General features: G+C 32.8%; 1 protein-coding gene and 1 long non-coding RNA gene across 3 annotated transcripts; one reads left to right on the forward strand and one right to left on the reverse strand.

The window, feature by feature from the left end:
- Window positions 1-1085: 1085 nt before the first annotated feature.
- Window positions 1086-3699, forward strand: LOC134257039 (uncharacterized). Its single transcript, XR_009989841.1, has 3 exons — window positions 1086-1149; window positions 2939-3122; window positions 3339-3699. It is a non-coding gene; the product is annotated as an uncharacterized LOC134257039 (long non-coding RNA).
- A 6364-nt stretch (window positions 3700-10063) lies between these two features.
- Window positions 10064-25928, reverse strand: LOC134257042 (uncharacterized). Of its 2 annotated transcripts, XM_062739695.1 has the most exons (4): window positions 25888-25928; window positions 25047-25698; window positions 12388-12542; window positions 10064-11011 (listed from the first exon to the last, which is right to left on the reverse strand). In XM_062739695.1, exons 2-4 carry the CDS (start codon window positions 25367-25369, stop codon window positions 10263-10265), a joined length of 1227 nt encoding a protein of 408 aa, XP_062595679.1. In that variant the 5' UTR covers window positions 25370-25698; window positions 25888-25928; the 3' UTR covers window positions 10064-10262. The 2 variants fall into 2 exon arrangements, with proteins under 2 accessions (XP_062595679.1, XP_062595680.1); XM_062739696.1 differs by lacking the exons at window positions 25047-25698; window positions 25888-25928 and adding an exon at window positions 13444-13688.
- Between the last annotated feature and the right edge of the window lie 786 nt (window positions 25929-26714).

Genomic DNA, 26714 nt, shown 5'->3' on the forward strand with positions numbered 1-26714 from the left:
AGGTTTTACTTTATGTCACGATCTATTTGACAGCTGCGCTCAAGGTAAATAGTACACGCCTCCTAAACGCAAGCTTCACGACTGGAACTTTCTTCTTATCCCTGATTGGTTGCTCGTGCAACAAACTGTTTCCGTGTCAATGTTGATAATATGAGTTGACCAATCACGTGAATTGTTTACTCTGGATGTATCTGATGGAAAAGATCGTGACGTTACGTACAACTTTACAGTTAACTACAAACAAATTTAGGCCGAACTTAGATAAAACATTTTGTTAAACACGATGACTTCAAATTTCCTATCGCCAACTTCCCTTATTTTTGTAGCAATAAACTATTATCAGCTGCATATGGAGTTGCAGTGTCCCAATGGATTCGATACTATCAAACTATTGACAAATTAGTTGATGATACATGAACGCAAGGATATCGTTTTAGGTTCGCAAAACATTTTGTTGACAAAAAAATCTTGCACCAAAATTGTATTGTTACAATGCATTTATGAGCTTCTTGTTTGTTCATTATCTTAATTTTTATATATAATATATATTCTAATAATCTCAAATTAAGAGTTGAATACCATCTTTACACGTTTGAACATGATCCATGAACTTGAACATTTCTTAAATCATTCGTAATACCTTATTGCGAGAACTTTTTTTCGCTTTTGATCACTGAAGCTGAATACGATTCGTAAAAACAATTTGTCGGTCATATTCGATCAATCTCTGCTATATTTCCGGGCTTCTTACTTAGTCACTTACATTTAATAGGTCACTGTTCGGACTTCTGAAATACAGCTCTCGGTAGCGACAAAAAATAACTGTGTACTTCTTCTTATACAGGAAAGTAAGATAACAAGAACACTTACAATAGTTAGTATATGTACTTCATATGCATTGTTTGCTATCAAAAACTAGAGCCAAGGTTTAAAGTATACGAAGAACCACCGTACTTTCACTTGCAGATAATGAATATGCATTGTGTTATCTTTTTTCATTGTTTCATTGTTTCATATCTAATCTTCAGATACGGGAAAAAATGTATGGACCTACTGATATGTTTTCGTTCATTTAATAAAGCACTGATTGTTCCACTTAATATGAACAAAGCTGCTATATACATGAAATACAGTTGGTGAAGCAGGTATGTAAGCATAATTATTATTAAGATGGATAAAAAAACCATTCAATTATAAATTACTTAATATTTACATTACAAATGCATTTTTCATATAAAGTGTTTGGGAATCTACGGCATTCAAACCGCCATAACAAGGACATGGGGTCAAAAGGTTAAAGCATGCGTTTTATTTTGACGTCACAAACGTTGAACGCTGTGGAAGTGCAACGTCATAAGCTAAAATGAAAAATCAGGCTCACTTAGAACAGAAGCTGTTGCATTTGCTCTTCCATTAACTGTAACTTACCCGAACGATAATACAGGCATTTTGAAATAGAAATCACGTTTGCGGTGAAAGGCAAGGAGTTAAAAATGTAAATATAAGCAATGAATCGTTATTTTTTGAAAGACATAGTCTCATAACTACAAAGGTGTGTACAACAAATTTTTATAACGTGCTGAAGCGCGTTATTTAATTTCTTTGCACACTCCGTTGCAGTCATGAGACTATGTCTTTAAAAAAATAATGAATTTATTGCTTAAACGTGTACTACTCAGGTGATAATTACGAGTAATACACCTAAGAAGACTACTGTTATACTCTATACAGGTGACAACACTGGTGTGAAAATCACAACTTTTGCTAGATGAGATTTAGACATGGTGGAATAAACGCAAAACTAAACTATTGTAACTCGTTCCCTCCAAAATTCCCATTGTGTATAAAGATATTTTTCTCTCTTTTCTGTTTCTTTTTATCAAGCAATTGAAGAATTAAAAAAAAAAATTAAAATTATCCATCTACTTCTTAAACATCATAGGAGAATGCATTATATTATTTACTTAATACTTAACAACACACCAAAAGGTATTGTGAGCAATGAGCTCACTAAATGATACCCCCGCCTCCCATATGGTTATTAAAGTAAAGTCCATGTTTTGCACTGGGAGACCCGAAATAAGTGTCAGATCAAAAAGTAAAATAAGAAGTCCACAATGGCATTATGTAATAAAGAATCTTTGAAAGTATCATTTAATTTTATTCAGTGGTATAGGAGGAGTTGCGGATAAGAGATGGGTACCCTTTAATATTATAGAAAATATGGCCACGGTCATGTTTTGCTCTGGAAAACCCAAAAATGTGTGTCCCATCAAAAAAAAAGGAGGTCACAATGGCACTTTATAACAAGATTCTGTGAAAGTATCATTAAATTTCATTCAGTGGTGAAAGAGGAATTGCGGATGAGATGTGTACACCAAAGCGTAACGTACGGACATCCCGATCACTATATACCCTCCCGCTTTTCAAGTGATGTAATAAAAACCAGTAGTGAAAAACAACACATACTGAGAACCAAGCAAAGTATAATGTACAAGATCATAAAATTAAAAAAAATAGTTTAAGTCGTTTTAATTTCACGGTGTTAAAATTTCACGATATCTCAAAGAGTACTAAATGCGATAGTTTTAATTTCACGCTGCAAGAAATGAATTCAAATTTTGCATAAGGATCTAAACGTTTCTAAGAAATAGTAATAGAATTTACGATGGGTTTAACTTCGCGGAAAAATGATAAATCCCGAACATAGCGATATTAAAACCATCGTGATTATTTGCCAATCTACAGTATGCAATTCGGGTATCTGACGTGTTTGAAAATATGCATATGATATGCTTATGATACTTATATATAATTGCTTCGAAATGGGAGTTGAGGTTAAGTCATCTGTTTTATGCTTTAGTTTAGGTGTTACAATGCTATGTAAACGAATAAAACAAGTCTTTTCTTTTGTAGCTTGCACGAACATTTCGATGAGAACAATATCTTGAGTACTCATTTTGCCAATAACGAAATGGAAAACTGTGCAATATGTCTTGAAGAAATTCGAAATCCGTGTATCTGTGTACCATGTGGACACAGTTTTTGCGACCCTTGTATAAGACTGTGGAAGGAAGATACATGCCCATGTTGTAGAGTTAGGATAAGGACATACATTCAAGGTAATAAAATGCCATCATTTAGACATGGTGCAGGAGACTGGTATGATCATGTATCATACAGTCAAGCACTACTCTTTCAGGTAAATTAGAAAGAAATAAAAATGTTGAAATATTTAACCCTTGGAATTACACATGCATGCTATCAATGACTTTTTTATTTTTGTTTCTAAACGTTATTGTAATCAACTCAAATTACTTTTTCATATGGTTTTGCAGATACCAGAAGACCTAATGATGAAGAACAGGACCTATTTTTGAAATATTTCTTGCATGTAGGCCTTGTCATGGTTGCTTTCGGACTTGTTCTTTACATAATATACCCCATATCTTATTTTATTTTATCATACATAGTATACCCCTCTGTTATGTACATGTAAGAGTTTATTTTTGCTTAATTTGGTGCTGCTTAGGCTGACAAGACCCGCTATTTCTACGGTAGTAGAGACAAGTATTTGGTACCCCTCTCTGTCCGCCATTTTGTCACTGCCATTAAATCATTCATATAATTAGGTATAATTATACATTGTATATATACGAGGGTCGTTCAATAAATAATGCAAAGTGCCATCTAAAATTATGACAAGTACATATGTGGCAACGCACTTTGAAAAAATTACGCACTTTGAAAAAATTTTTCAAAGTGCGTTAATTTTTGGGACAAGGTTAACGCACTTTGAAAAAAAAAAATTTTTTTCAAAGTGCGTTAATATGGACCATATTAACGCACTTTGAAAAAAAAATTCTTGGCTTAGTCAATATTCCTACAAATCTTAAGTATGATAACTTATCATTTGAACCTGATTTGATACTTTTTGTCCCCCGCTTGAAAAGTGGGGGTATTAATTTGGGTCTACCTGTCCGTCCGTCCGTCTAGCTGTCCGTCCATCCGTCTTTCTGTAACGCTTTCGTTTCCACACGATATCTCGACAACCCTTTGAGCTTTTGCAATGAAATTTAACATAACAGAATCCCTGTGGCCTTAGGAAGACCCCTTTTGAATTTGGGGTCAAAAGGTCAACATTCAAGGTCGTAAAGAACTACGAACAATAGTATTATTCTTCCGCCTATCTGTAAGTCAATTCTCAAAAGTTAACATCTTGGAATGATTCTCAAATTTTTTATACATATTTATATGAATTTTCATAAAACCTTACTTATTTGGGATACCAAAGAGAGATAACTCTATAATTTTGGCAAAACTTGTGTTTTCCACTATAGAAATCAACGGAAAACTGAAAATATTTTTTAAACAACCCCCCCCCCCCCCCCCGTGAAACAAAAATTCCTTTTTACAGATAATATGGACTGTTATTTTACAAATTTATGCCAAAGCTTTTTGTGTTTCACGGGGGGGGGGGGGGGGGGGGCATATGTTTATATAGACAAAAAGCGAAAAAAAAATCTTATTTTTCACCAATTTTAAAGCTATTTAAAACTGAATAATTGTATTTTATTAATTTATATATGCTTTATTTATTTGCGTAAAACATGAGAAAAGATATTAGATACATGTTAAATGAACAATTCCTATGAAAATATCATGTAACTAAAGTTAAATACCTGGAGGTTAACAGAGAGATTATCAGATATGGTATCAAATTAACATCGAAAAGCAGACAGGTACATAATATAATTAAATGTAATTAATGTAATTAATATTCTGATTTTCCTGAAAATGAACATAAATAGACTTTGAGATTTAAAAGATAAAAATTTCGATTTACTACAGACTTCCGTGTACAGTGTTTATATTGTATTTAGAATGCACTTTTTTCAAATATCATTGACACTTAAGTTTACGAGTTATAATAATAGATACATCTGGGTGGGAATGATAAAGAGTTGAGCTGGTAGACCTTAATTCAGCCAGTCTTTTCTTCGTTGTCCGTTTCTAGGTTTTCTTCAATCCATCAGTTTTTAGAAAGAAACACATCAAAGTAAGGGCACCGCAAAACGGAGCATTCCTTCCCAAAAAGCATGCTCAATAAATCAAGGCAGCATTTGACATCGATCGCGATACAAATTACATCAATTCCACACAGAAAAAAATAACATACACATAAAGTAATAACACACATAATCGCATAACTATATCCCATCATACGTTGCGAGGGGGTAATACTGTTGTCTATTTCTAAAATATAAGTCTAATTCCTTTTGTTTCATGAAAATTTTTTCAAAGTGCGTTAAATGTTTACATGGTGTAAAACTATGATGTACAGTCTTAACGCACTTTGAAAATTTTTTTCAAAGTGCGTTGATTTGGTCCCAAATTCAACGCACTTTGAAAAAATTTTTCAAAGTGCGTTAACCTGGTCCCAAAAATTAACGCACTTTGAAAAATTTTTTCAAAGTGCGTAATTTTTCAAAGTGCGTTGTAACATACGTAATACATATTTTTACTACATGTAATTTCAATCCCTCGAGGCATTCTCTGTCACCCTTTACGCGTGTCTTAGGTATTTGTACCCATGAACAGAAAACCTCAGCATACTCATCTTTAGGGATGCCCCAAAGACACTGATTAATATCATTTCCCATGACATATCTGATATTGTACAATCTTTCTTTGGTTGCTTTCACGCTTTTAGGGCATGAAAGATTTCAAAATGGCTCGGATCTAGCAAATATGGGTGATGCAACTTCTCTTTTCTTTCCAAATTTTATTTATTTCTTCAATGAGCTTTTTTGCCACTGCGTTATCAGGTACAGGGACGTATTTGACATCCTTTTCAGGAAATCTGTTTAACTTTCCTCAGTGCAATTTGAACTTAAAACTTTATAGAAAATCTGTTTAACTTTCCTTAGTGCAATTTGAACATAAAAGTTACAACTGATGGTCCTAAATTTGAATGTATGTTGAACTCATGTTTTACCAGACCTCTTGATATGCATGAAAACTATTAAAACATGTTTAGAGCCCTTTTTCTTCTTTACCATAATATAATGACACCATTTTCTTTGATTCCACATTTTTATAAATGATATGTATCCACTATAAATAGGGCTCCCATGTTTCGTCATCAATCAGGTACATGCAAGTTTATCAAATCTTCTATTTTGCTAAAGCATTTGTTTATAAATCGACTGTTATGATGAAATGTTAAGTGTCTTACAATTTCTTTCAGTAAAATTATAAAATTTTCAAATATCATTTCTCACACAGCATCGATATTTCGTGATGTACCCATAAATTTCAATCGACACGTTTGACTGTTATATCTTAACCCTCCTTTGGAATTGTTGATTCGATCAGAAAACTATACAGCGTTAAAGGTAATTTTTTTTCCTCATATAAAAAAATTTCTTTAATATGATTTCTTCAGCGATTTCTGCAAAAAGCGCAAGTTTTACAAACGCTCTCATTTTCATCTTTTTGGCAGTGATTATTTAAAAACAGTTTTCAGCCCAGTGTAGTGACCATGCTCACATTAACAGTGCTTTTTTGCGAGAACAAAGGAAAATTCAGTGGTTTTTTTCTGTGAATAGGAGTTCATTAATAGAACTTTTCAAATGTGAAAAGAATAGAATTAGGTATTTCTATATTTAATATGATAAACAGTATATTGCTTATTACATGTACATATTGAACGATCCTTGTATATTGCTTTGAATTGGTTATTACAATTGTGATTAAAGGTATCATACATTATGTACAAATTTTCATTTAATCGACCTATTTAAAAAGAAATAAAACTTTATTGTTGTTTTCATTTTACATTTTTTGTTTTATTTTTTGTTGTGCCTGAAGTCATCGCGCATTGTTTTCGTATTAATCCATAACAAATAAAACAGTTTTTTTGTTTTATTTTATTCATTGTATTAATGTTCCCTAGAATTAAAAATATCTATAAGCTACACGTGAGTGGGTCCAATTGTATCCCAAATCCACTTTAGTTTGTGGATTTGTTTAAGAAAGCATTGAAGAAATTTTTACCTCTTTTGAGTTCGTCAAGGCATACAGGAAAAAACCGAAAAATCTTTTCAAAAACAACTGTTACAAGGCAATTATAGAAGCATCAAAACAGAATCATAATCCCAGTGGAAGGGGTGGACAGGCCCACAATTTTAAGTACGGATATCACGATAGAAAATAAAAAAAATGAATAAGAACAAGGTACGATTTCAATTCAAATCTGGTAATTTATTTTCCTAAAATTTTAAAGTGATGTAAGAAATTAAAATTCATCCATTCTGAATAAGTGAAATTCCATGCAGTAAACAAACAATACAAAGAAAAGAAAGATAAAGATACCACAGCATCTGAAACATCTGTTTCATATTTGGATATTTTACTTGAAAAGACGTTAATGATAATCTAATGACCAAGCTCTATGATAAACGTGATGACTTTAACTGTTCTATCGTCAACTTCCCTTACCTATGTGTAGCAACCTCTAATGATAAAACGCCGCTTAATTAAACAAATATCATTAAGCATTGCAATTGCAACGCTCAATGCCATAAATTATTGCATTAATAGCTGACATTTTCAACCTTTAATGCTAAATCGCCGCTTAATGATAGAATTATATCATTAAGCGTCACAAATGCAGAGTAACACTGACGCCAAATGAAACAAGCAAATATCGACATATTCGACGCTAAATGATACCCACTAGTGTATCATTAAGCGTTGCAGCTGCAACTTTAAAGATTAAAAAAAATTGTCCCCACTCCCAATTCGGGATCTTGTCATTTTTTAAAAGTAGATCAAACTTCAAGGAAATGTCACAGGTTCAAAATTCACAGTGTATGAAGAAAGTTCTTATTACAGGCAATGCACTTATATAGATGAAAGGCTGAAAGCCCTATCTCTTTTCATTCAAAAGATCCGTCGGATTTATAAGGTTAAAGTTTTTGAAAGACTGGCAAACCCAGAGACGAATGAGTGATAATTTATCCTCGCTTTCGCAAAAGTGGGGGGTGGGGGTGGGGGCAAACGGAATAAAAAAAATATGTATATTTAACAAGATATGCTTGTAAAACTCTGATACCCGTATGACAAAATAGCGAAGGTTACATTTCTCAAAATCAAAAGTACGTGTAAGGCCTCCTCACAAGAAATACAATTATGAATCACGAAAGCTTTTGCACTACATGTAACTGTTCATAAGTTATGACCAAGGTTAAAGATTTTGAAAATGTAGGTCAAACGCCAAAATCAAAGTTTAAAAGATGTTGGTATCCTATGAAAGGTCTGGTCTTGTCTCACATATTACATATGTGAATTATGAAAGCCTTAGACTAATATTACCGTTCATAAGTCTCATCTTTATTTATCGCTATCATTATTTACTATCATTCGAGTGACTCATGCGACTTAAAAAACTAACAATTGGTATTAAACACGTCAGTGATCCAAAAACAGGTTTTTTTTCGAGGAAAAGACAGTAAAACAACAATGGAATTTACGAAATGATTACTTAATACTATGTTGGTGAAATCTCTGTAACATCAACTTCTCTCTCAGTAGCCTGTTCATGTCTAGGTTTAAAAATTAAAAACAAAAGTCTGTTGATGTAAACACCATCTGCGCAGGTGATATTTACAGGTAAATATTGCTACATAAATATGAAAAAATGGCGCTGGAAAATCCGAGTTCAACTCGTTTGTCAAATAATTTTGCCTTTTTTTTTTTGTTTGAAAGCTTGCCTTTCTTGTCTATAGTCAATAAAACATCTAAATATTAAAAACGGATATGGTATACGGTTTGGCTGCTAACAGGTCTACTAACGCAGAACAATAATTTTTGCCCATACAGTTTGTTGGAAGACCTATAATGGTCCTTTTCACAAAAAAATCTTATAACTACATGACCAACATTTTCCAATTATCCAACAAATATATACATTTTGGAAGATCACTAAGAGTATTACTTAACAATTAAATTACACAAATTTGTAAAATATGCTGAAAAAGATATTTTTTAATCTAAAACTTAGAGAGTACAAAAATTTTTGTCTTAGTTGTAAGACTTTACTGTGAAAAGGGCCACTGGTTTCGATAGACTACATAAATATTGTCAATCTTTTTATATCAACTTCAGAGCACTTATGTTAAGAATCAGAATCATTTCATAGAAGGTAGTTTTGTATAGGTCACACATTATATGATATAATTCCGAAATATATTTTTTTAATTGAAAAGGCAATTGTCTAATATATATCAGAAAGCGCAGTTTTTAATTTTTCGTGAAGAAAGGCTGCATAAGTGTAAAAAAAACCATACTGTTCGTTTTGATATTAATATTTGAGGATGCCCGAGTTTCTGATTGACAATGTATTAATTTTGTGACCACAAAGACTGACTCATTTGCTTCGTAATTAGATATTTTAGTTGAAAGAGACGTTAATGGTAATCTAACAACCAAGTTAAAAAAAACGTGATGACTAAAAATAACAATCGTCAACTTCCCTTCATTATGCAGCAATATACTTTAATCACCAGCATACAGGTTTTACATTTCTTAGATGATTTGATACATGAGATCATGCTCAACATACATGTATAAACAAACAGAATTGTTGTACGAATATTCCCGATCATTACAAGGAGCACACAGCGGGTGTTTCCGGTCAGCAGAGAATGTTCACTCCTCAATGACACATGATCCCACCAATGATGTTTCGGAGGTCTGTGTTTGCCCTGTTTCGGTTTTGTATTCTTTATAGACATTTGAGCTTTAACGCTGTAAGCTAACTCCTTATATTTCGTTAAAAAGGTTTGCCAACCACAGCCGTCCCTACCCAAAATTTGAATTTTCGCGGCTGGTGTTTTTTCTCCGATCTTTTTCTCACGGGGGGTGAGAAGGGGGGGGGGGGGGGCTTCCCCCAATACTTCAACTTTCAAAATCGATGCTACGTCACTGAATAAAAAATGCAAAATGACACATTTTCTTAATGTAAGTAAATGTAAAGATTTATTCTGATTTAGCAGATATATAATAACAGAATTAGTATGATTTCACGATACGCATATGCATCAAATTATCAGAAATGTCAATAGAAAATAAGTACGTGATATTTTCAGACTCTGAGAGTCGACTCCACTTATCTTTGTAAAGCCTTTTTTAAGTGCTTTACACTACAAAACATGATACGATTTAAAAAGATCTATTTTTTTTTCTTTTGAAAATCGTTATGATATGATATTTATGTCGATATTGAGAGAATGGTTCAGTAAGTTTATCTCCATTACTCTTTTCAACATACCCCGAAAACACCTTCGAAATAAATGTCGAATTAATTTGAGAATGACATTTCCAAGAAATGTAAATACAACAATCATAAATCTGTAAAAATCCTGGAAAAAAGCGAAATACAAAACCAGTATGACAATATGATGTTGTACAATAAAATATATAATTGACAGGAATCTACGCTTTGTCACGTAGAATCTCCAGTCGAAAGAAAATACAACATTTGCTATCATTCCTATATAATACCCAAATTTTGTATATTGTTCTGCATTCAACCCATCCTTTGTAATACCATCATATAAATACAAACAGCCAGAGGAAAGATAGTTCATTAAAGCATACGCGCTTAAGAGAATAAGAAGGGACCACCACGGAAAAGCTTGAATAAATAATACATATAGGAACCACCGAGTTATTACATCAAACATCTTCTCTAGAAAACATGCAATTTTGCAAGGAATGGAAACAAACAAGGTTTGACCTAGACAAGTGCAGCATCCATTACGTTTACAATCAGGCATATCCCAGTAATCAGCTGCTACTTTTGAAATCGTTCCTTTCTCTTTCACCTGATAATATGCATCCCGAACATCTTCTTCTTCGTCTAGTGTAAAAGATACACTAGCAATGCTGACGGTTACCCCTAATAAAGACGCCAACATGGCCCATTTTTCATGATTCAGGGGTCCTGCGAAGAAAATAATTTAGTGATTAAATTATACGTCTACAAAGTTATATTTTTGATACAGTGCTTAGGCAATAATAGAAATGTAATTCTGTGTAATTGTAATAATTCTCTGTGTATGTATTGAATGCGTTAAACTTTTTTTTTATCACATCATAAAAGACAATTAAAAATACACAGTAAAACATGCTTACAGCCAAAGTGCCAGAAAGGAATTTTAACGCTATTGTAAGGGTACCTGTAAAGTGCGAAACGAAATAGAAACGAAACGAAATCTGCCGAAACGAAACGAAATCTGCCGAAACGAAACGAAACCTACCGAGACAAAACGAAATCAAGACGAAACGAAACAAAATCAAAACGAAACCTGCCGAAACGAAACAAAAAAAAACTTTCAAAAGGTTTTTTTTTTTTCAAATCAAGGTACATGTATATGATCATATATGTGTAACTGCATGCCTTTTTTTTCTTCAAATCAAATTTATATAGTTCAAGCACTTTTAATACATGTACTAAGTATAAAATTTATGACCGATAAATTATGCTCCCTTCTCAGTCTAATGATGTACAAGTATTAACATGTTTGCCACTGGGCAGCTGCAAATATGCACGAGCGTACTATGCATGAAAAGTTTCAATATGTGCAGTATTTTTAAATTTTTATATTTTACTCTTATTTTCAGTCTTTATTTATCTAGATACAACATATCTATCAAAATTGATGTTACATGACATGTAAAGGCTCAATTATGTACTGGTCGAAATAAAGTCACTGTACTGTTGTTTTGCAAATGTCTTAAAACATAGGATAAACCAGAGACTTAGAGTATTTAGAATTCCATTCCGAGGTGTCTGGTTTTATTGTTCAATCAGATTATACACGTACAGATAACTCCAACCGGAATCTTGTGTATCCTTTCTACGTCCGTACGTACGGTCCTATTCTTTATCAACGTACATGTAATTTTCGAGCAAGAAATAAGTGGTTTGCAATAAAGAGGCTAGATCAGACACGGCTAAAACGATTTAACTGACAAGAAAAAATCACTCGAAGCGAACGATGTCATTTTTAAGTAGGCAAGTAGGTTTAGCCCCCCCCCCCTTTTTTTTGCAAATATATATATATATATATATATATATATATATATATAAACGTTAACATTCTGAAAGTTTTGTTTCGTTTCGGCAGGTTTCGTTTTGATTTCGTTTCGTTTCGGTAGGTTTCATTTCGTTTCGATAGATTTTCGATAGATTTCGTTTCGTTTTGAAAGATTTCGTTTCGTTTCAGTTCGTTTCGTTTCGTTTCTATTTCGTTTTGCACTTGACAGGTACCCTTATTGTAAAACTACAAATGTCATGATTGTATTTATTGCACGTACTTTGAAGAAAAAGGTCCATGTCCATTTCATTATATTCAATAAGAAACTGAGGAAATCCTTCTATACAAATTTCAATTAGATGAAGAAATGTTAAAGCTTGAAGATACCATCTTTTACTCCATGTTTGTTTTCCTACGATCGTCAACCACCCGTATCTGAAAAAAATGATAACAAGCTGTCAACATACCTTAACTCTTAAATGGATTAGACAAGCCTTGTCAAATACCTTTTTTAAGTCCGTCAGTCAGTGAAATGGTACTCCGTGTCAAGGATAACAAACCCCGTGGCACGTAAAAGATCTCGTTTTTGGTTTTCGAAAAAAGTAGGCTTACTGGGGGCTGCCAGATTTGCACACTTTTGTGGCAGCATCGCGGGGGTATTGTACATTCTAAATTATGAGTCTTGCGGGTAGGGTGGGTTCACAATAATATAGGCTCTGTTTACTATTTGGGGGAAATATGGAAGTAATATTACTCTCCAGGTCTTAAAAAAAATTAAGAACTATCTATACTTTAAAAATTTCTAAAATTGCGATAAGGAATTACATTGTAAGTCTACGCCGATCTGTGACCAAGAGGGACGGGCCATGGGGATGCTGCACGATTTTTCGAACTATAATTCTAATAACAGAATGTCACTTTGATCGGATTTGTTAAAGTTTTCAAAATTGATAACCATATTTGTCATTGATATGATGTTTGATTTCAGTGAAGCGAATACTACTTTGCATATGAAATACAGAACCCATCAATATACTAATATAAATGATCGATTCACGGATACAGACTTCGTTATAAGCAGTTAACGTGGTCAGTCAAAGCACATTGCTAGCTTTTCTGTTCGATTCGGAATTAATCGTATCGTTTCTCATCTTTGTGTTATGATTTGGACCACGTTAAATGTACACCAACTGAGAAACCTTCGATATCAACTTAATATTACTATAAATTGCTACTTTGGGGATAATTTCAAAGATTTTTCCTATTTAAAAGTATAATATATATGCCATGTAAAACCTTCAGATGATCTGAAAAAATAAAAGCACATTGCACTTACAGATAAACCTTTGGAATAACTGCTAAAATCCAGATGAGAAATAAGTTAACATCCTTAGGGTTACATGTACAAGACTTCTCTCGTGACTCCTCAGATGATTCCGTTCGTGACTCCTCAGATGATTTCATTTGTATTTCCTCGGATGGTTCCTTCTGTAAATCCTTCATTGCAATTTTATAGAACGATCTTATTAATATTGCATTTAAAAACCATGCTATACTTCCTGGTAATAAAAGTAGTCCAGTTGTTTTCGAATCTAGTAAGAATATAAATTTGAAAAGAAGAAAGAAGTCTGCCCAGAAATCAAAGATATTAATTATCATCAAAACTGCATAAAATATTCGATAGACTTTGTCTACAATGAAATTGATACAGCGTCCTATACATTTACACCATGGAGCACAACACGCACAACACGATTCGTTTGACTCAATGTAAAAAAAGGATGCTACTAGCAAGCCATTTCCATCATTGTTCGAAATGGAAAATATATTGACTGAAACGTTGATGGTTCCCTCTTCGCTGGTCATGCTGGGTTCAAGTAAATTTGTAAAAATTTCTTTGAAGCAGCGCTGAGTTATAAGGATAATAAGCCAGGATACAGCCGTTAGACCAAGAGCAATGTAAATTTCAACGAGTGCACAATCAGTGTCTGAAAAAAAAATCAAATATAAATATAATGCTTTTAAGCAATTTGAGAATCTCATAACGACAGGTCGTGTTTGTTTGTATCATACTAGTAAGTAAAGAAGTATCCATAAAAGAGCGAAATATTTCAGTAAATTGCATTTATTAGTATTATTAAATTATCAAGTGATGATGTATGTGCATACTTTTTCGGCAAAGAACTGAAGAAATCTCCATCTGAAAAAAAGAGCAAGAAGTAAAACAAAACGAAATTCATTGGCAAGTTAAGTTTTAAATTGTATAACAGTAAGTTATCTCTTGACTGTAAAAAAGTTTTTTAAAAATCATAGCGAGCGCAGCGAGCGTCGCGAAGCGAGCTCAATAGACTAACGTGTAAGAACAGAGGAAATTCGGATTGAAATCTGTACATACGTCAGCCAAATTTCTCTGTGCAACATTCCCAGAATTCCTGCACTACCCAATGTCCTTTGCGCGAATAAATCAAAAATAGTAAAAAAAATTAAAGGAACATTGTTTCTTACAGAAATCTTAACGAAATGATTTTGCCTTACCTTATTCAAAAAAATACCCCCATGCCACAACACCGGCCTTCACCTTGCTCTTCGGAAATGATACAAATGACGTCACCGGAAACTTACGAATTTTGACGATATGCTAATTAAGTCATGTCGGTTGCTTCCGTGAAATAGATAAATAAATAAACAATAACGTAAAGCATAAAAAGCTTTCAGTTTGTAGAAATCTTTCAAAGAAACAAAAAATAACAATTTTTTTTCGACCCAAATTGCACTATCTATAGTTTCAAGCAGACGCTCGGCTGTCTCCGTAAGCTCCGACGAACTCCGTGACGTCGTGTGACGTCGTGTGACGTCACAGGTAGACGAGATGTCTCGTGCGGCTTGATGTTTGAAGTGGCTGATCAATTTTTAGAGTGTTTTTGATGGTACAACTGCGCTCGCCCCAACGGTCACACCGTAAAACATATTAGTATTTACATGTATTAAAATATCTAAATAAGATAAAAATTAAGGAAAAAAACAGTTTCAATTATCTGAATGCCAATGCCTTAATTTAAGGGTGTTGCCATTTTTGGATCCATTAATTTGATTAATGGTCAAAACTACATTCACGTAATAATTATACAGACTCAGCGTAAGAGGCGAGGTAAGGGTTATATATTGCCATTTTCATTATTACTTTTCGGTTCTCAGGGCTGCGTTTTACAAAAGGTCGCAAGTCATAAGTCTTTTAAAGTCCTAAACTTTGCCGAACTTAGGACAAATCGTACGACCGTTTTACAAAACGTGTCGTATCTTTAAATCGTAAGTACTAAGTCCTAGATTGACGTAAGTCGCAAGTTGTAGTGGAATTCTTTTACGTTTGGTGGTAAATTTGGCCTTAGATACTGCGCGAAAACCGACGCCGTTGACGTGCAGACGACAATATTCCGAAATGTCACGGAGAAGTAATTGATCCAACTAGGAAATAAACGCCCTCGTCGACGCGGTTTCGGACCGCGTCGACATCATAAGAGGGAAGTTTACACCCATACTTACCGTAGATAAGAAAAACAAAGCTTGAGAGGAGGTGAAAGAAAGTTAAGTCTGAATTTTAACTTTCCCGGATTTAAGTCATCCGCAAAAAATGCCGATTTAATACAATATACTACAATTCCTGTTACACTTTCGCGAAATTTTATCGTGTTTTCAGTTTCCGTGTATAGGTCTTTTATTTCTTTGTTGCTCTATGATGATAATGCTATGGGTTTTTTTCAGTGTTAATGCGTGAAGTAACGCGCAAAGGGACATAAAGAGTATAAAAAAGAAGTGGATTGATCTTCAATCTCAAACTAGAAAGAAAGGGGCTGTCCGACGGAGAGAGCAGAAAGGAACAGGAGAGGGACCACCCCCTGATTCACTGAAACCCTGGGAAGATAAGGTTTAATATAAATAATAAATTGTAAATATGTATTATGAAAATAAATTATGTTACGACACTAACTCAAAATTAATTTGAAGTTTTGTTAACCAGCATTTTTTCTGCACCCCCCCCCCCCCCAAAAAAAATGAAAGCTATATTTTCCCTCAAACGATTGGTGACTTTCTTTTTAATGGCATTCTGTACACCTAAGCTATTTCATGTTCTACATATTTTGTTTCGGACAAAATACATAGAAATCTCTTTGATGTTAGATTGTTGAAGTTCTGGACGAAGATATCATTGCGGGCATCAGGGGTGGTTTTGACAACACGTCAACAACCACCACATTATCTGTGGTCAGACAGAATGGAATGCACTTATATGAACATATAACCCCGACAACTTGACTTCAAAATCAATTCGGGTCTTGTTTAGGCCACATGAAGTTGCTATTTAAAGTTTCATTGCAAAACCTCAAAGGCTTTTCGAGATATAGCAGTGAATTTAAAATGTATTAGACAGACAGGCGGACACACCAAAATAAAAATCTCCTAACATTCACTGAAATCTGCCTCGGATGACAATAATTAGCGTTTACATACCTTAAGATCTCCTGCTGAAGGCTCCGTATTAAAAGCTCACTTTATAAAAATAATAGATAAATTTGAGCTTATCTAAATATTAACACACATTCTCTGTAAGCACCAAAAACTCTTGGAAACGACATGTCTCGGATTTTGATGAAATTTTCACCATAGGTGTGTCTTGGTACAAAACTAGTAAATATGGTGTCGGAAGTTCCACACGTGCACTTGGGTGCCATGGAGACAGATCCATTGAATTTGGCCATTTTTGGCCCATTTTGACTAAATGAAAACATGAAAATTGAGGAAATGTAAATGAATATTTATCGGTATCTAATATACTCTAACAAAAATCATTGGATCATATGATAACATGACATTTTAAGGTACACAGGGCATATAATCGTTTATTCTAGAAATATTCTTCCTGTACGAAAAAGGTCATGCAAACTGACATGGTTTCTAAAAATTTGAAAAATGGGGAAATTGGATTTTTTTGAGATCTTTGAGGCTAAATAAGAAAAATTGTCCGCGGAAATTTCCCAAATCTTATATGTGTTATTATACTTGGGAATAAGTTGTGTCATTTCATGAAAAAACATAAGTGGGCTTTTGCTCCTATTTTAAGTAACATGTATCTATAAATAGAAATATTTTAGAAAAATATGAAAAATCAAATTTTGGCAAAGTTTAAATTGTCATTAATGCATAATTAGAACGTATGTTGTAAAATTTGAAATTTCAATGACAAGAGCTGGACACCACTAGCTGGTATGGACAACGGTTGAGGGGAATTCCCATTTCTATTTTTAGTAACAGGTGGCTATATATAGAGATGTCTCTGAATATTAGGAAAAATGGCATTTTTGTTCTAATTGGAAGCTTCATATAAAAAGTTTTAACAAATATAAAGCTTTCTACAATATGCTTTCAGAATGTACATGTGTTTGTACAAAAATTGCCAAAATATTGAGGATGGACTCTTGTTTCTTTTTATTGCAACAATGGTCTAAAAATAGATTACTCGAATAATTTGAGAAAATGTAGATTATTGCACCCTTTCAGGCACTTATAGATGTAGTTGCTGCATAATTAGGAAATATTTTGTAAAATTTTAGATGTTAATGACAAGATCTGGATACCACTAGGTGGTATGGATAATTGTTGAAGGGAATTCCCATTTCTATTTTTAGTATCAGGTGGCTAAATATAGAGATGTCTCTGAATATTAGGGAAAATGGCATTTTTGTTCTAATTGGAAGCTTCATATAAAAAGTCCTTACAAATATAAAGCTTTCTACAATATGCTTTCAGAATGTACAATGTACAGAATGTGTTTGTACAATAATTGCCACAATATTGAGGATGAACTGTTTTTTCATTTCATATCAACAATGGTCTAAAAATAGATTATTCGAATAATTGAGAAAATGTAGATTATTGCACCTTTTCAAGCACATTTTAGATGTCATTGCTGCATAATTAGGAAATATTTTGTAAAATTTGAGATGTTAATGACAAGATCTTGACACCACTGGCAGGCCAGGTATGAATAATGGTTGAGGGGAATTCCCATTTCTATTTTTAGTATCAGATGGCTAAATATAGAGATGTCTGAATACTAGGAAAAATGACATTTTTCTTCTAATTGGAAGATTCATATAAAAAGTCCTAACAAATATAAAGCTTTCGACAATATGCTTTCAGAATGCACATGTTTGTACAATAATGCTACAATATTGAGGATGGACTCTTGCTTCATTTTATAGCAACAATGGTCTAAACATAGATTACTCGAATAATTGAGAAAATGTAGATAATTGCGCCTTTTTTAGGCACTATATAGATGTCATTGCTGCTTAATTAGGAAGTATATTGTAAAATTTGAAATGTTAATGACAATAGCTGGACACCATTAGTCGGTGTGGACAATGGTTGAGGGGGTTTCCCAATTCTATTTTTAGTATCAAATTGCGAAATATAGATTTGTCTCTAAATATTAGGAAAAAATGGCAGTTTTTTGCTAATTTGAATCTTCCTAGAAAATGTCTTAAATATAAAGCTTTCTACAAAATGCCTTCGAAATGAACACTTCTTTGTACAGGAATTGCTACAATGATTAGGACTGACCCTTTTTTTAATACCAACAATGGTCTAAAAAGATTCCTAGAATAATCGAGAAAATATGGGTTATTGTACCTTTTCAGGCAATGTTGGAAAGAAAAATCAATGTTATACCGTTAGTCTGAAAATTTTTGCTGTAGATAAATTTTTAGCAAATTTGCGAGTTCATTGCATTCGCAAAAATATTTTTTCGTAAAAATAAATTACAAATAAGAAAATGTTTACAAAGCAGTGGTTATTCGCAAAATTTTGATACGTAAAAATTAATAAGCACCATTTTGACCTGAATTCGCAAAATAAAAACGACGTAAAAACTTCCAGATTTACAGTAGACGTTGTGTGACTGACAAATAATTCCAATCTATTTAGTGTAATGCACACTATATGAACGTGGGGCTTTCTTTTCTATTTATAGTACATCCACTTATATGTAGCAACTTCTCAGCAGAAGAAGGAAAATGACAAAGGATTAAAGGAGCTTCATTGATAACATATTTACGAAATATTCTGCTGAATTCAACATGTTCAATACGTCATGAGTATGATAAAGTAAAAGTTTTCCTAGTAAAATAATCATGTGACTGATAAGTATAAACTATATGTAATATCGATAGTTACCGTTAACTAACAAGCATAAAAACAATGATGATATTCAGTTCTACTTATATTTGAAATATGCGAAATCAATGAGGACTTCCAGTTCTATTTATAGAAACAAAGAACAAGGTACAGTTTCAATACAAAATATTTAAAGCTCTATATTTTTCTAATATATGAAAGTGATATAGAAAATCAATATTCACTCTTTCTGATTCATAAGAATTCCCTGCAGTAAAAATACACAAATCGTTTTTCTTATATGACCTCCTAAATGCTAACTGTGATGTCATTAACTTGTGTATTTCCCCGTATTTTCTTAAAAAGTTGTAGAAGACATCAATTTTCAGTGGAATATTTTCTTTCAGAAGACATACTCTGCCACTCTTCAATTTTTCATAGCAGTTTACATAATATATCCAAAAATTAAAGAGGGTGACGGTGGCTAAAGGAAAATCAGCACAGAAATGAGTCATATTGAGGCTTTTCTGCATTAAACTTAAAATGTACCAAATTAATGACGTCATATATCCTGAACGACCCCCCTTTGTGTCATATTCTTTCATGATCTATCATATTCATCTACTCAATGATTGTTAAAGCCAATTTCACAACTTTTTAAGAACATTAAATTTTTAGTGCACTATAAAGCTCAAAACCGTACCTTCTTATAAAAGAGACCAGAGGGCATCAAGTCATGAGAGTAACCCTGTAATATAACAGATCAGTGAAATGGCATTTTAACAAGGTCTTGTTATTAGGGATTAGAATCCCTAGTTTCTCCTCTTGTTTAAAGAGAAAATCCCTATGTTTGGTACATGTATTAACAAAAATCCTTAGATACTCTTTGACAATTTTGACAAAAAAATGACAAAAGGTTCTTGAAATATGGTGACTATCAAAAACAAAAACCGCAGACCACAGAAACTGCCATATAGAATACGCTCTTTGAGTCTTCGTCTAAAAAAATTTAAAGTCTTTGGACAAAACAAACTTGTAGATGAAAATACAGGTACATTGTCAAAGACTAGAATTAGGACAATCAGGAATTATTTTACAGAACAATTGAAAAGATTTTTAAAGTTTTCCTATAAATGGCCTAAATATCTATATTTCGCCACGTGATACTAAAAATAGAAATAGGAACCCCCTCAACTTTTGTCCACACAAGCTAGTTGTGGCCAGCTACTGTCATTAACATTAAAAATAGAAATGGGAAACCCCCTCAACCATTGTCCACACCTGCTAAATGTTGTCATTAACATCTAAAATTTTACAATATACTTCCTAAGTAATCAGCAATGACATCTATAAAGTGCTTAAAAAGGTGCAGTAATCTACATTTTATCCATTATTCGAATAGTCTATTTTTAGACGATTGTTGATATGAAATGAAATAAGAGTTCATCCTCAATATTGTGGAAATTATTGTATTGTACAAACACATGTCCATTCTGAAAACATATTGTAGAAAGCTTTATATTTGTTAAAACTTTTTATATGAAGCTTCCAATTAGAAAAAAAAATGCCATTTTTCCTAATATTCAGAGACATATCTATATTTAGCCACCTGATACTAAAAATAGAAAAATGGGAATTCCCCTCAACAATTATCCAAACCAGCTAGTGGTATCCAGATCTTGTCATTAACATCTCAAATTTTACAAAATATTTCCTAATTATGCAGCAACTACATCTATAAGTGCCTGAAAAGGTGCAATAATCTAAATTTTCTCAAATTATTCGAGTAATCTATTTTTAGACCATTGTTGCCATAAAATGAAACAAAGTCCATCCTCACAATTGTATCAATTTTTGTGCAAATACATGTACATTCTGAAAGCATACTTTCAACCATTATTCATACCAGGCCTGCCAGTGGTGTCAAGATCTTGTCATTAACATCTCAAATTTTACAAAATATTTCCTAATTATGCAGCAATTACATCTAAAATGTGCTTGAAAAGGTGCAATAATCTACATTTTCTCAATTATTCGAATAATCTATTTTTAAACCATTGTTGATATGAAATGAAAGAACAGTTCATCCTCAATATTGTGGCAATTATTGTACAAACACATTCTGTACATTGTACATTCTGAAAGCATATTGTAGAAAGCTTTATATTTGTTAGGACTTTTTATATGAAGCTTCCAATTACAACAAAAATGCCATTTTTCCTAACATTCGGAGACATCTCTATTTTTAGCCACCTGGTACTAAAAATAGAAATGGGAATTCTCTTCATCAATTATCCATACCTGCTAGTGGTATCCAGATCTTGTCATTTACATCTAAAATTTTACAAAATATTTCCTAATTATACAGCAACTACATCTAAAAAATTGTCTGAAAAGGTGCAATAATCTACTTTTTTCTTAATTATTCGAGTAATCTATTTTTAGACCATTGTTGCCATTAAATGAAACAAGAGTCCATCCTCAATATAGCAGCAATTTTTGAACAAACACATGCACATTCTGAAAGCATACTTTAGAAAGCTTTATATTTGTTAGGACTTTTTATATGAAGCTTCCAATTAGAACAAAAATGCCATTTTCCCTAATATTCAGAGACATATCTATATATAGCCACCTGTTACTAAAAATAGAAATGGGAATTCCCATCAACCGTTGTCCATACCAGCTAGTGGTGTCCAGTTCTTGTCATTAGAATCTCAATTTTTACAACATACGTTCTAATTATGCAGTAATGACAATTTAAACTTTGCCAAAATTTGATTTTTCACATTTTTCTAAAATATATCTATTTATAGATACATGTTACTAAAAATAGGAGCAAAAGCCCACTTATGTTTTTTCATGAAATGACACTACTTATTCCCAAATATAATAAACCACGTAAGATTTGGGAAATTTCCGCGGACAATTTTTCTTATTTAGCCTCAAAGATCTCAAAAATTCCAATTTACCCATTTTTCAAATTTTTAGAAACCATGTAAGTTTGCATGACCTTTTCATTACAGGAAGAATATTTCTAGAATAAACGATTATATGCCCTGTGTACCTTAAAATGTCATGTTATCATATGATCCAATGATTTTTGTTAGAGTATATTAGATACCGATAAATATTCATTTACATTTCCTCAATTTTCATGTTTTCATTTAGTCAAAATGGGCCAAAAATGGCCGAATACAATGGATCTGTCTCCATGGCAACCAAGTGCACGTGTGGAACTTCCGACACCATATTTACTAGTTTTGTACCAAGACACACCTATGGTGAAAATTTCATCAAAATCCGAGACATGTCGTTTCCAAGCCCTATAGTAAATTCGTTGGTGCTTACAGAGAATGCGTGTTAAGAACTTTGTTCACGAGTAGAGCAGAGTCTTAAAATAAAGGTATATAGATAACGTGAAAGAGCTTATTTGATATTTATGTATGTGTGAAGATTAGATATGAAAGTTTGTATTTAGCACTTAGGTGCATACAAACGATTGCTATCTAACAATGTATATTGAAAGGAAAAAGAAACATAGGGTAAACACTTGTGGTGAAATAATATAATTTTTCCTTCAGTATTTTTTGTATTCCTAGCTAACCTTTTAAAATCATCTTTAATGAAAATCTAAGCAAAAGTCCATTTTTTGCCTCATTATTAACTAATTAAAATGTAGTTATGGAAACTCATATGATGATAACCACTTAAAAGTGAAGAATAAAAATTTTCATTTTCCTCGATGTCTCCTTCGTGCATCTGTCACAGTCTTGATTCTCCTTTGCATGGAGTTCCTCAGTTTATTAATCCTTCAAATAGGGATATTATTCAATCCTTTTATCAAGGGAGTCCTAAGTTATTTAAAGAAGACCAACTTGAGCATTTCGAATCCTATCTTCCACTCAGTCACAGAGATGTTCGATAACAATAAAACTTTACCGAGACCACTCGAGTTGGGAAAATTGATTCTCTGCCTGGGCAAGAGGAAAATACACCGAAAAAATGACAACGGCGCGCGCATACGTCAGTTGAGAGATGCAGCAACATTAAGTTGACCAATTCAAAAACCCGAATCGCGCATTCCTTTTCTTTTAATTTCAAATTGAAAATGATAGCCAGTTGTATTCATAACATTTTTGTGACAGCAATGTGGCGATAAAACAGGTGACAGAACGAAATAATTCGATCTTGACGTGGCTCTGTTTTGCTTCAACGTCATCGTCACCGTTGGTTGGAAACCAGTTCAGGTCCTCTCTGACGACCGACAGTGAAGATTTTCTATGGAGGAACAATTAACAAGCGACTGCACAACAACCCGTTGTTAGCTCTACTGGTCAGAGACCATGCAGAAGAGCTTATGCGATAGTAATGCGTCCGGCGTCCATTCGTCTGTCTGTTCATCTATCTGTCTGTAAACAATTTTTCAAAATGCTACTCCTCCTACAGTTTTGGTCTGATTTCTATATAACTTGGCACACAAGTAGACTACACTAAGAGGCATAATTTTGTGTATCGATTTGTGTTTTCGATGAAGGGTGTTGTCGTGGTTACAAATACATATAGTAGAAATTTCTGTGAAATACTTTCAAAATGCTACTCCTGCTACAGTTTTGGTCTGATTTCAATATAACTTGGCACACAAGTAGACTACATTAAGATACTAGTACATAATTCGGTGTATCGATTTTTATATTTTGATGAAGGGTGTTGCCGTGGTTACTAAAAAAAGAAATTTCTGTGAAATATTTTCAAAATGCTACTTCTCCTACAGTTTTGATCTGATTTCAATATAACTTGGCGCACAAGTAGACTACACTAAGATACATAATTCTGTGTATCGGTTTTTGATTTTGATGAACGGTGTTCCCATGGTAACTAGAAAGTGAAATTTCTGTAAAATACCTTTAAAATACTTCTCACAGTTTTGATTATAATATAATTTGGCATGAAAGTAAATTACACTGAGATATGTAATTATCAATTTTGTGTTTTTGATTTTGATGAACGGTGTTGTTTGGTAAGCAGAATTGAAAATTCTGTAATTTTTTTTTTATTAAAAGCTACTCCTACTAGTGTAAAGTTGTAGTCTTATTGTAATGTTAGTCTTATTGTAATGTTAACATTGTAATGTTAACATTAATTTGATGTCCAAAATTTTGTACAAAATTATGTCTGCTTTAAAAACAATGTTGTTATATGCAGATATTATGCATGTTATTGACCAGCAGGACTCAGAACACAGCAATTTGACGAGTGCTAATTTTTTTTTTAGCTCACCTGAGTTGAAAGCTCAAGTGAGTTTTTCTTATCACCTGTTGTCCACCCGTCTGTTTCAACTTCTACTTCAGAAACACTTGACAATATTGTTAACCACATTTGTCATCGATCTGATGTTTGATTTCAGTGAAGCGAATACTACTTTGCATATTAAATACAGGATCCATCAATATACTAATATAACTGATCGATTCACGGATACAGATTTCGTTATAAGCAGCACACTCGGTCAGTCAAAGCACATCGCTGGCTTTTCTATTCGATCCGGAATTAATCGTATCGTTTCTCATCTTTGTATTAAGATTTGGACCAAGTAAAATGTACACCAACTGAAAAAGCTTCGATATCAACTTAATATTACTTTAAATTGCTACTTTGGGGATAATTTCAAAGATTTTTCCTATTTAAAAGTATAATATATATGCCATGTAAAACCTTCAGATGATCTGAAAAAAGGATATGGATTAAACAAAAGCACATTGCACTTACAGATAAACCTTAGGAATAACTGCTAAAATCCAGATGAGAAATAAGTTAACATCCTCAGGCCTACATGTACAAGACTTCTCTCTTGACTCCTCAGATAATTCCGTTCGTGACTCCTCAGATGATTTCATTTGTGTTTCCTCGGATGGTTCCTTCTGTAAATCCTTCATTGCAATTTTATAGAATGATCTTATTAATATTACATTTAAAAACCATGCTAAACTTCCTGGTAATAAAAGTAGTCCAGTTGTTTTCGAATCTAGTAAGAATATAAATTTAAAAAGAAGAAAGAAGTCTGCCCAGAAATCAAAGATATTAATTATCATCAAAACTGCATAAAACAATCGATAGACCTTATCTACAATAAAATTGATACAGTGTCCTATACATTTACACCATGGAGCACAACACGCACAACACGATTCATTTGACTCAATTTAAAAAAAGGATGCTACTAGCAAGCCATTTCCATCACTATTCGAAATTGAAAATATATTGAATGAAACGTTGATGGTTCCCTCTTCGCTGGTAATGCTGGGTTCAAGTAAATTTTTAAAAATTTCTTTGAAGCAATGCTGAATTATAAGGATAAGAAGCCAGGATACAGCCGTTAGACCAAGAGCAATGTAAATTTCAACGAGTGCACAATTAGTGTCTGAAAAAAAAAATCAAATATAAATATAATGATTTTAAAGCAATTTGAGAATCTTATAACGACTAATCGTGTTTGTTTTTGTCATACTAGTAGATAAAGAAGTATCCATAAAAGAGCGAAACATCTCAGTAAAATACATTTATTATTATTATTATTATTAAAGTATCAAGTGATGATGTATGTGCATACTTTTTCGGCAAAGAACTGAAGATATCTCCATCTGAAAAAAAGAGCTAGAAGTAAAAAAAAAATTCATTGGCCAATTTTAAAAGTTCTACATTGTATAAAAATAAGTTATTTCTTGTAATAAACGATGTTTATTTTTACAAAAAATCATAGCATTTACATGTATTAAAATATCTAAAAACTTTTAAAAACAAAACGAAAAAAATTATCAGAAAGCCAATTCCTTAACTGAAGGGTGTTGCGATATTGGGATTCATGGGTCAAAGGGCAAAACTACATTCACGTACATATTTATACAGACTCAGCGTAAGAGGCGAGGCAAGGGTTATATAGATATATAGGCAATTTCATTGTCATTATTTTATTACTTTTGGGTTCTAGTTCTCAGCACTTCTTGATATAAATTTCTTAAATTATTTATTTTGATATATATGAAGAATTTTCAGGAATTATTGATATTCGTATATGTATATATTTGAAAGAAATTGGACAATCACAGTGTGTTTTTTGACCTCAAAATCAATTGGGGTCTTGTTTAGGCCACATGAAGTTGCTATATTTAAAGTTTCATTGCAAAAGCTGAAAGGCTTCTCGAGATATCGCAGTGAATTTAAAATGTATTTGACATACAGACAGACAGACGAACAGACCAAAATAAACATCTCCCAACATTCACTAAATCTGCCGCGGGTGACAATAATTAGCGTTTACATACCTTTAAATCTCCTGTTGAAGGCTCTGTATTAAAAGCTCACTTTATAAAAATAATAGATAAATTTGAGCTTATCTAAATATCAATAACTTTGTTCACGAGTAGAGCAGAATCTTAA

Source organism: Saccostrea cucullata, unplaced genomic scaffold (assembly GCF_032062105.1).
Source record: "Saccostrea cucullata isolate Sc308-1 unplaced genomic scaffold, CSIRO_AGI_Scuc_v1 ctg3660, whole genome shotgun sequence".
NCBI classification, from domain to species: domain Eukaryota; kingdom Metazoa; phylum Mollusca; class Bivalvia; order Ostreida; family Ostreidae; genus Saccostrea; species Saccostrea cuccullata.